The sequence below is a fragment of the Carassius auratus genome, chromosome 15 (assembly GCF_003368295.1).
Source record: "Carassius auratus strain Wakin chromosome 15, ASM336829v1, whole genome shotgun sequence".
Classification (NCBI taxonomy): domain Eukaryota; kingdom Metazoa; phylum Chordata; class Actinopteri; order Cypriniformes; family Cyprinidae; genus Carassius; species Carassius auratus.
The window spans coordinates 24353386-24365482 of record NC_039257.1 but is presented as its reverse complement, the minus strand read 5'-3'; the positions used below and the strand labels follow the sequence as shown (position 1 = coordinate 24365482).

The window sequence follows — 12097 nt, the reverse complement described above, 5'->3', positions numbered from 1 at the left end:
TGTTTGGTGCGTGTGTGAAGAAAGGTTTGCTTTCAGAAATCATTTTATACTAACACAAACCAGAAACCCATGATATAGTATATTATAAATAATTATAACATTCATTTACATAGAGCTCTTTTGTTCTAATTATTGGCATTGTACATGAACATCAACAAATATGCTGAATAAATATCTCTTTTATTTACACGACCAGTCATGTTTTTGAACCGTAAGATTTTTAACGAATTCTCTTCTGCTCACAAAGCCTGCGTTTATTTGATTCAAAGTACAGTAAAAGCAGTAATATTGTGAAATATTCTAATGTAAATCATCTGTTTTCTGTGTGAATCTGTGTTAAAGTGTAATGTATTTCTGTGATGCTCCGCTGTATTTTCAGCATCATTCCTCCAGTCTTCAGTGTCACATGATCTTCAGAAATCATTCTGATATGATTTGCTGCCAAAGATTAAAAAAAAAATCTAATTGTTCAAAAACTTTTTGTCTGGTAGTATATATTATAAATTAATCTCATAGTAGGTCATCTTTGGTAGCTATGGTCATTAATCAGCTACAGGTTTTGACACAGGATCAGATAAATTTTCTAGGATACACAAAAGTGTCTCAGAAGGCCAAATTGGTACAGTACTACAAACTTGTAATAGTCTTTAATCATCATTATAATCAATCAGTTTGCTGCACTTCTTCTTCTTCTTCTTCTTGTCTACACATTGACAGGAAGTGTGAATAATAATGTAAAAACAACACTCGACTGCTATTCAAGTCACGAAGCATCGTTGTTCAGTATTTCCTCAAATAGATCACGGAGCGGAGCTCGAGTGTGTTCAGTGTCTGAGGCTGAGCAGCAGGCCTCCTCCGAGCAGCAGCAGGAAGCCCACGGTCAGCTCGTTCATCTTCATCCGGGTCCAGGTTCGGAGTGCGTGCTGCTGCTGCTGACGCGTCTGCTCCCGCGCGCGTCTCATGCGCTGCTCGCGCTGCAGCTGCTCGCCGTAGTGCGCCTGATAGAACGCGTCGAAGTCGAAGCGCGTTCTCGCGTCAGGGGCGCGTGAGGGTGACGGTCTCCCGGCGCGCTGCACGTCGGTCCGGTGGAGGATCCCGCGGTCGTACTTCCTCCGGAGGCCGCTGTCCCCGAGAACGCTGTAGGCCTCGGTGACGAGCGCGAACTGCCGCGCCGCATCCTCGCTGCAGTGTTGGTTCCGGTCCGGGTGGTGGATGAAGGACTGTCTGTAATACGCGCTCTTGATCTGCTGCGGCGTGGCGCTCGGTGACACCCGGAGGATGTCGTAGTAGGCGGTGGGGCTCCGGTGCTCGCTCGGCGCGCTGCTGTAGCCTCGGGTCCCTCCGAGAGTCCCGTCAGAAGCGGCAGCGCTCGTGAACTCGTCCCCCGCGGACAGATGATGATGATAAGATCTCCGCAGTGTGATAACGACAGAGAGTTTGTGAGCTCCGCTTCTCAAGCGGCCGCTGACCTCCGCCATGACCACCGCGGATCCGGAGACACCACTTCCGGCAAAACAAAGATCTGAACCAATCAGAAACGGGCCTCACAGGAAACGGCATACCATTGGCCAGCAGTGTTGGGCTAGTTCAGCCATTTTTTGATGATTAAGCCACTTGTATTTATTTTTATGTATTTATTTATTCTTGCTTGCTTTTCCTGTTGTGTTTAATTTGTTTAGGTTTCTTTTTGATGTTGTTATGCTGCTATTTGGACTTCTTTGAATAAAGAATTGTTTCTTCTGATGATTATTTGGTGTTTTCTATGTTTTACAAGCAATAAAAAAAGTTATTTATTACTCATTACTAGGTAACTCCTTTAAAATAATATACTACTTTATTTTATATATATATATATATATGCAACAGCAATGGGTTACACATTACTTTTCTTTCATGCCCAACAGAAATTGTAATTGTGTATCTAACCCACAAAATTCAGTTACTCTTTATTTTAAGGTGTTTTTGTTACAGTGTTATTATACATTAAAATACTGAGTAATATTAATTAACTACATGTGCTTACTACATGGGTTACTTACATGTGATATGCATATTGTTATTACAATAGTAAGTGAATGTAACTTGTTACAAGGTTCCCTAAAAATAAAGTGTTACCCAACATTTTTACTTAAATTTTATATTAAATTGTATCGAGGACAAAATAAATAATGATAATGATTTATTACTATAACTTTCAAAAGTAATATTATGACGTTACATATAACTTTCTGGCAAAAGTAATTAGTTACACTACTAGTTACATTACTTTTCTGTCACATCCCACAGAAACTCTACACAAAATGTGGGAAACTTTATTTTACAGCTTCTGTTACTCGTTACATATACATAATATTGTAAAAACTATATATTATGTATAATTAAATGCAATTAACCCCAAACCAACCCCTCATCCTAACCATCCTTACCATACAGTAAGTGAATGTAGTTAATTAATATTACTCAGTACAAAAAGTGACGTGACATAAAGCCAAGTATGGTGACCCATGTGCCCTGCATTTAACCCATCCAAAGTGTGAACACACACACACACACACACAGAGAGAGAGAGAGCAATTTATGCCCGGGGAGCAGTTGGGGGTTCAGTTCCTTGTTCAAGGGCTCCTCAGTCGTGGTATTTCCAGCCCAAGACTCAAACTCACAACCCTAGGATAAAGAGTCAAACTCTTTAACCACTAGGCCACAACTTCCACGAATTGTATACACTGTAACAAGGACACCTTAACCTAAAGTGTACCCAAAATTCTTCTGAAATGTTGCCACCAATATATTTCTGCCTCATCATCATTTCACCAGAAGCCACACCGGATCGAAGTCAGAAGTTATCACCAGTGTTGGTCATCTTACTTGAAAAAAGTAATTAGTTACAGTTACAAATCACTTTTCCCGAAATGTAATTGAGTTAGTAACCCAGTTGCCACATTGTGAAAGTAATTAGTTACTCAGCAAAGTAACTGTGACGTTATTTTTATGTTCTATTATGCTATTACGTCCTATAACATATTTAATATATAAGATGTTTATATTAACTGATTGAAGAAAAAAAACACTTAAGTATTTTAGAAAATGTTGTATTTTTTTTTAACGCAATATAATGCAGCCTGCCATATGATATGCATAGAAATAAAAGCATATAAACAATAAATATTGAAAATAAAATTCAAGTACAAAATTAAGACGGACAAATTTAAACTTGGGTAAAAAGAAATAAAGGGAAACCTGGGCATTGCAAATCTCTAACTGTATATTAGGCCTAAAGTTATTGCACAATAAACAGAACACTATCCAACTAAAGAGAGCGTCTTGCGTGAGTGATTTCAACGTTAAATCAATGCATAGACGCGAATAGACAACCTCCGAAAATCAGCGGAACACATTTTTAAATAAACCGTATATTTGAGTTTAAAACAACTACATTCTCGCATTAAATACTTTTAAAACTACATTACATGACACGATAATAGTAATATTTAGAATATTTTCTGAATAAAAATGGTGGTTGAAAATGCTGCGTGAACTCAACTGGCAGAAGACCAAGGAAGTCATAAAACATTCTGTGCCACAAGTCCCAAGCAAGATAACCATCCAACCAACACTTTCACAGAACAGCTTTCAACATCACCACTAGAACAATTATTGACAATTAGTCAGCTGCAAATATGTCTTGACCCCAAAAAAATTCTAACAAAACGTTTCTCAGTGGTTTACAGTAGTATCAAATGTACTTAAAAACATACTAAAAGTTTACCAAAGTTTGACTCCAAGAAAGGCCCCGTTTTTCAAAATAGCTGCCGCCAGGTCCTTAAAATGACCATTACTCCTTTGTATTCCTCCTAGACCAGAAATATTGGTGCCTGATACATGTTTTTGCCATTTAATATTATAACTACCATATTTGCATGAAAGATAATTGATTACAAGTCCAATTATATATTAAAGCAATTGGTTACAAGCATATTTATGGGGAAAATATGTACAATTTCCCTTAAGTACATGCAGGTACATGTAAAAAAAAATAGAATATCATGTAAAAGTTATTTATTTGTTGTAATTTAATTTAAAAAAGCAAACCTTTTATATTCTACATTTATTGCACATGCACAAAATGAAATATGTAAATATGTAGTTTTTGTTTGAGTTCTGATGGTTACGACTTACAGCTTCAGTATCTCAAAAAATTAGAATATTTTCTCAAAGATCAATCAAAAAAAGATTTACAAAACAGAAATGTTCAAGATCTCCAAAGTAGGTTTAATTATGCTATTGATACTTGGTTAGGGCTCCTTTTGCAATTACTGTCTGTGGTACTGCAGGTTGCTTTGATGGGGCCTTCAGCTCCTCTGTGTTGTTTTTCAGATGTTACTTATCTTCCTCTTCACAATACCCCATAGATTCTCTGTGAGGTTCAGGTCAGGTGAGTTGGCTGGCCAATCAAGCACAATAATATCATGGTCAGCAAATCACTTGGAAGTGGTTTTGGCACTGTGGGTAGGTTGTGAGGGTTTTGCACTTTGTTTTATGTTTTGTTTCTTGTGTCTAGTATCAGTCTAGGATCCCTCGTCAGCCTGGTCAGTCTTATTGTGCTCAACTGTCCCTCATGTATTTTCCTCCTTATTTATAGTGCCCCTTACCCTTTTGTGTTTGCTGGTTCATGGTCATTCACACCCTCTCTGTCTCTGTATGTGGCTGAATACGCGCCTGTGTCTCCTTGTCTGGTTGGTCTTGTGCCCTTGTCTAGTCCTTGTAGTTCTATGTTTTTGTCTTGCTCCTTATTTTAGTAATTTGTTTGTTCTTGCTTTTGGCTTTTATTTGTAATATTTATTTGGCTTTTCTAGTCTTGATTCTTGTTGGTTAAACTGGTAATTTCTTATCTTCTTACTTAACCTTTTATTAGTTAATTGGCTTATATCTTTCCTTGTCTTGAGTTTAATTTGTGTTTTCGTGGAGCTTTGTCCTGTCTAGTTTTGTGTTCGAGTTCCTGACCTGTGCCCGTGTGTCCTGCCCTGGTTCTACCTACCTGGCACTTGGTCTGTTTCAGAGTCAGTGTTTAACAAGTGTCTGAGATCTGCTCTACGGTGCCTTGCGTGGTCTTCTCCATCAGCCTGGTTTTGCTGCCCCCTCTGTTGCAAAGTATTCTGCCAGCTGTTTCCTGAAGCTTTCCCAGTGGCCTCCCCTAGCTGTTCCTGTTAACTGTTATCATGTTGTGTTATCTATTGTTCACTTCACTACCCTCTTGTATCAGTCTGTTTTGTCAATAAAACCTTATTACCTCCCAATGAAATTGGGTCCTCCCTCCTAGATCCCTGACATAGGTGCTAAATTCCTGCTGCAAAATTAAATCAGCATCTCCATTAAGCTTGTCAGCAGATGGAAGCATAACATGCTACAAAATCTCCTGGTAGATGGCTGCATTGACTTTGGACTTGACAAAACATAATGAACCAACACCAGCAGACACGGCACTCAAATCATCACTGACTTCAGAAACTTCAGACTGGACTTTGGATTCTGTGCCTCTCCAGTCTTCCTCCAGACCTTGAATTCCAAATGAAATGCAAAATTAACTTTCATCTGAAAAGAGGACTGTGAACCACTGAGCAACAGTCCAGGTGAAATGCTTCTGATGTGTTTTTTTTTTTTTTTTTTTTTTTGGTTCAGGAGTGGCTTGGTTTTAGGAATGTGACAGCTGTAGCCCTTTTCTTGAAGATGCACTGACTCTGGCTTCAGCCCACTCCTTGTGAAGCTCTCCCAAGTTCTTGAATCTGCTTTTTCCTGACAATCTTCCCAAGGCTGAAGTCATCCCTGTTGCTTATGCACCTTTTCCTACAACACTTTTTCCTTCCAGTCAACTTTCTATAAATATATTTTGATACAGCACTCTGTGAACAGCCAGCCCTTTCAGCAACGACCTTCTGTGGCTTAACCTCCTAGCGGAGGGTTATGATGATTGTCTTCTGGACAACAGTCAAGTCAGTAGTCTTTCCCATAATTGCGGTTGCATGTTCTGAACTAGCCCAGGAGGTACCAGTATTTATACTAATAATTAATAAAACTAATCAAGCTCAAAATGGAATATTCAAATTTTTTGACATACTGAATTTTTTTCCCCTAAGCTGTAAGTCGTAACAAACAGAATTAAAACAAAAAATAACAAAAGTTTACTTTTTTAAATTAAATTGCAAAAAATGAAGAACTTTTCTTTTAAGTAGTCAAGGATGAATTTTTTTGAGCAAAATGGTATACACTGTGCTGCCAACAACATTACAATGAGTCACGCAATATCAAATGTTAATATTCTATTCTACCATCTTCTGAATTTCTGAAAATGGTGAATTTAGGTTTGTTGGGTTTAGTATAATGCCATATTTATATTCTAAAACATCTATAAAGGATGCATTACATATTAATTACCTAGTTAAAATTGAAAAGAGTGACCATTTTAGAGGTTTCACACACAGGCCTCTGTTCGGGCTAATACAGGGTTGTTTATGATCAAAGTTATGATCAAAGTTATACAACTCCAATTTAAGTTACTTTTGGGTGCAATAACTTTTACATCGAATGTAAAGTCTGTGTTTTAGCAAAACAAGTTACATGACAAAGGCTAAATTGTTTACATCTCTGGTTCACCCCAAACAATGATAAAACCTTACAGTATTCACAAGATCATGTATTTCATAAGTATGTAATCATGTCAGTGCAATTTAGACAAGTCCAATGGATTCACAGACCCAGAAAACATGGGGTTAGACACCAAGATTACTTGACTAAGTCAAGTAATGAAGGAGTTAGGATATTTTAAGGGCTCCCTGCCCATCTTGGACGCCATCTTGAAAATTACACCTTTCTAGTGGTCAAACTTTGGTAAACTTTTAGTATGTTATTAAGGACACCTAATACTACAAAAAACAGCTGAGAAACCTTTTGTTAGAATTTTTTTAGGGTTAGGTGTTTTATTTTCATATATGCAGCCGTCTAAATTTCAATTCGGAGAAGAGATTGTCAAATTTGGGGCAAGTAATTGAGATGCAACGCCGGACATCACATGTAACCCCATGAGAGTAATAAACAAGATCCTTGGATTGACTTCCCCCACCTACCAGAATCAGACTGAAATTCCTAAAGGGGGTCCTTTTAACCTCTGGTCTCCACAGAACATCTTTGTCAGAGAATGACACAGAAACTGTCTTTTCTAGATATAAATGGACCTAAAAGACTTATAAATGAATCAGTCCATCGCTTCACTCCATATTCATTTGTGTAACCCACACATTTGACTATCGTGTTATAATCACTTATTGTGTATGTCTTTTAATAACTATTGGATAGCTTAAGGATACATGTTCTTGTTTGGTATGTTAGTGTTTTTTATCTGTTAGCTTGAAACAGTCCTGACCATCAGTTATTTGTCAAATGAATCATATTCTTTTTATAGGGATCATGTCCAAAATTATACCCTTCAAGAGCGGGAAAATTCGGACCACATGCTTGATAAGATAACATATGATTTATGATACCCCCAAGCCAAGACAAAATCTGAGTGGTCAAGACAACATTTGAGGTGTGGCCAACAGGCCAGTTTAAATACTTAGGACACCATAACATTTTGCTTTTGAGCTTCTAGCTTTGCTTCTGCTATTAGTCATGTATGCTTTTAGTTTGCTTTTAGTTTGTAGCTTTGCTTCCTAGCTTTTAGCTTGCATTTAGCTTTTGCTATCAGTCATGTCTGCTTTTAACTTTTAGCTTCTAGCTTTGCTTCTGCTATTAATTATGTATGCTTTTAGTTTGCTTTTAGCTTTTAGCTTGTAGCTTTGCTTCTTAGCTTTTGCTACTACAGCCACCTCATGAGCGGAGAGGACGGCTATTACTTCACCAACCTGGTAAAGGATTTACTTTCACCTCCTTATAGTCAATATCACAAAAATAGTGCTGTTTTTTTCTCAAAAAATTAGCGTGATTAGAAATGTGATATTGATTTTATACAAAGTTAACAGATAAACAAGAAGTTAATATTAAGAGAATTACATTTAAGACAATATATTGTCTATTTTTTGCTCTATTTTGCCAACAAAAAATATTCAAAACAGAGCCACAGTGCTGTTTTGCATCTCTGAGCAACATGAGGGTGTTTAGTTCCTGATTGATTCATTCGTTAAATGATTCGGTTCAATCAAAATGACTTGCTTATTAACAGTGACTTGTTGCCACCTGCTAGCAGTTTTAATTTCACATTTAAAGTTTCAAATATTTCAAATATCAGTATTCATCATTTTATGTTGACAATATTAAAATATTAAATGCATGTGTAACTGCAGGTTTAATGCCGTGCATTAATCAGTGTGTAAATGCCATTTTAGATGCAGTTTCTGAGTTTCCTCTGAGTTGTAAAGATGAATTTTGTTGATATTTTTAATTTGCTTGATAACAGCCCAATGTCTTATTATAATTGACTGATAAAATATAAGAATTTTACTCAAATGATAATGCACACTTTTAGAAAAATAAAAAAGGGTTTTAAGGTAAAAATTACCATAAAAGTTAAAAATAAATTTTAAACTCATTGGAAAAGATTAATTTCTGCTAAATAATGTGACAGTGGGGTAAGCAAAATAATGTTATTTCAAACACAAAAAAGATTATTTAGCTTGTTCCAAATAAGTTTGACTTGTTTTTTTTTTTTGAAAACGAGACAATAATTTTCAGACGTCTAGAAAATCCTTCTTGATTTAAGTATTTTTAGATATTTTGGCTGTATTTAACCTCCTTTCTCATGTTTGATTAAACATGTTTAATGAAAGTAAAAAAATTTGTTTTAATTATTAACTTTCGTGTTGGCGTTCTTTATTTTAAAAGTAATCTCTATGGTGTTGGGCATTTCCTTCTTTCTTTTTTTGTTCTTGGACATGTCCGGTGCATCGTCTTTATATGTCATCATGGAGGTACATTTATATGTATTTATATGTCATCATGGAGGTATTAACTGCACTGTAATTAAAGAGCCACACAGATGGGAAATCAAAAATTACCTGTATTACAGTGTATGATGTAGCTGTCCATCAGTGTAAACAATGTGCAAAGTAATTAAACCAAAAAGTACACGATTTATAAAGTTATTGGCTTCTAAAGTAAGGAGTCGACTCAGAATTGCTGAAACGAGTCATTATAGATTTCAAATCTTTTGCCCATCTCTATGTACATCACTAGAACACTTTGCATAATAATCTCCACCTACCGTGTTGGGAGAAACTGACCTCTGACCTGCCCCCCCCCCCCCCACACACACACAGACGCTCTGGTTGGTGTGAGAGCATCATGTCGAGGAGACCGTGTGTTTTTAATTGTAAAGGCAAGTTTGTTTTATTTTCACTGCCAAAGAATGGAGATCAGAAGAACCAATGGCTAAAATTAATATTTACCACAATACCAGAGCAGTACAACAAATCCCTTTTGTTGTGTTCACAACATTTCACTGATGACTGCTTTTCTAATCTCGGTGAGTACAAGGCAGGATTTTCAAAGCATTTGGCCATGAAAGAGGGTTCACTACCAACTTTATTTAGAACAACGAGCATCTCCGAATCACAACACGAAGTATGATTATGAAGTTATGTGTTTGTTTTCTCCCGAGCGTCTTATCAGTATGTGTGCTGTCTGCAGCCTTTCTCTGCGCTGATCTTCATTTACAAACACGTCATTAAAATGAAGTGTAACTCCGGGAATACTCAACGAAGAGACATGAGAGAGATATCTATAGAAAGCTTGACATGTCTTCTTTAAAACTAAATAAGTGCTGCTAACAGATATTCTGTGATAAAGTAATCCATATGAAAACGACGCGATGTCTGTTTTTCTCGTCTCTCTTCATTATATCTAATGTGACCACGCCCCCGCGTTGAACGCTCTATTCAGATTCAAACTGAAGCGTGCGGCTTGAATACACCCACACAGAAGAAAAAGCAGCGAGACTGTTCAAGTTGTTTATTTTACTGTTTGCTTCGCGATGAGAGGAATAAGACATAATTCACCCCAAACAGATGCTAACGCATAGTTTACCGTGGAGGTGTGTGCGGAACAACCAATCAAACCTGACTATGTCAGTTGACCAATCAGAACACAGTATGCTACCGAAAGGTGGGGTTTAAGGAAACTGAATCTTTTGAACAGCTTCGCGCGAACCGTTTGGGGATCTCTGAGAATTGAGGTAATTTTAAAATGATATTTTGACAAAATGACAATGTTTTTTAACCTTGGATGGATTTAAACATAATGTACAGGACTTATAAACAGTTATAGGAAGCTTATAATTCTCATCTTACTGGCTCTTTAATTTGAGTAAATATAAATGTAGAATCACTACTGAGAATGAGAACTACAAAGAACAAGAGATATGTTTTATGCCGTTTTGAAAATAACTTTACAAAGCCATCATAAGTTTTAAAAAATAAGCATAATTTATATTGGTTTTGGGGTGAAATATGACCTGGGAATGTTTTCATTAAAGATAAAATTATATAGATTCTCTTCTCTTCTTCCTTTCAAAATATTCCTGTTATTTTTAATTGGAGTGTGATTTTAGACAGATGGTGGGGATTCATTCAAACTAGTTTCAACTTATTGTTTCTTGCACTGATTTCATTGCTTTATGCAGCTCACTGAATTATGAAAATGCATAATTTATTTTATTATTATCTTTATTATTATCTTATTTTATTATTAACTTAAGAGTTTCAACTTAACTTCCTTAAGTTTTCTGGCCATTATTATTGGCATTAGTGGTCTTTTGTATTGAGAATTAAAAATAAGGACAGAACCGGTGTTGATAAAGCTGATAAATAAGATTGGTAAAGCTGCTCTGTTAATAGTATAGTTGAGCCACTCCCAATCCGGTGTGAAGTCATCTTTACTGGGATCATTGTTTTGATAGGATTTGAACAGCAGCTATGCTACAGATGAGCTTGTGGTTTAATGGACACCAGCACATTAGTAAACAAGATTTAACTTAGTATAACAAATTAATCTTTAACATGGTGCTATTTAAAAATGTATTTATTTTTATCATATTTAACTTTGAAGAACTGCTGTTACGGTATGAAAGACAAACTGATTTAGTGATTTCGTGAGTTAATTATTTTAAACACTTTTTGACCTTTTGTACCATGTAAAATATTGCTTATGCATGCAAAGCTACAGTTTTGTTGTGGTATGTGGTATCCCATTATGAACAGTTTGTAACTCCATCTAGTTATCTAAATGATCTGGGTATGAAGCCAGAAATATGCTATTTAAACAGTAATTAAAAAAAAGGTCTACTGAAAGCACTGGTGTTTAATTTGTTTCCACCAACTATTAAAATTAGTTTTGGTAAAAATAAATAAATAAAAGGCTTGGTAAGCAGTGGCTTTTCCGTCATTCTGTCAACCTGTTAAGATACTATTAATACATTCAGCACCAAAATACCAAAAATATATGAAAAATATAAGTACATTTTCTGCACTTATTTAAAGAGGCTTAAATGTAAACAGCCACTGCTATGATTGGGTAACATTTTTGTGTATAGAATCAATGCTACAAGTTTTTTACTACTGTTTTTACTACTGCTGCCAAGATAAACTATCCATGACAATATGCATATTAAGATCTACTCCTATTATGTAAAAATTTGCAGCTCTGGGCATTGTAGCCGATCACGAACATCTTTTTTAGAAAATATGTTTTTTATGAATTTGTCCCACAGCCTAGCATTGCCACATAGTAAGCGTTGCAGAATAAGTTTATTGCTTTAAATCGTGATTTGTAGTTTCTAATATAGCACTTTGATTATATTAGGTTAGGGCTGAAATGATTAGTCGTCATTATCGACAAATATTTTTGTTGTCGAGTAGTTGTTTGATTTTTATTTGACCTAATTTAGAGCCTGCAATAATGTGGTTTGACCAGTGTGGCGCTGTAGCGCAATGCTGTAATTCAGCTCTCCTCGATGCAATTCAAGAGAAGAAGAGAAACAGCACTCAGCGCTGCTTTAGAGAAATGCACAGGGGGCAAGGAAGTCGACCGGAAGTTGAAGTCGAGGGGGGCTGCC

At 36.3% G+C, this 12097-nt stretch overlaps 2 protein-coding genes across 3 annotated transcripts in view; both read right to left on the bottom strand.

Moving 5' to 3' along the window:
* Positions 1–12097, bottom strand: part of LOC113115415 (tyrosine-protein kinase receptor UFO-like) — a 1029470-nt gene that overhangs the window by 277790 nt on the left and 739583 nt on the right. The gene's annotated exons all lie outside the window — the stretch shown is intronic.
* dnajc30b (DnaJ (Hsp40) homolog, subfamily C, member 30b) lies at positions 162–1661 on the bottom strand. The gene has a single exon (XM_026283021.1). The coding sequence runs from the start codon at positions 1476–1478 to the stop codon at positions 825–827; it is 654 nt and encodes a 217-aa protein (XP_026138806.1). The 5' UTR covers positions 1479–1661; the 3' UTR covers positions 162–824.

Excerpts from the sequence above, each read along its gene's own strand:
- dnajc30b (XM_026283021.1), bottom strand. The coding sequence starts at position 1,478 with ATGGCGGAGGTCAGCGGCCGCTTGAGAAGCGGAGCTCACAAACTCTCT.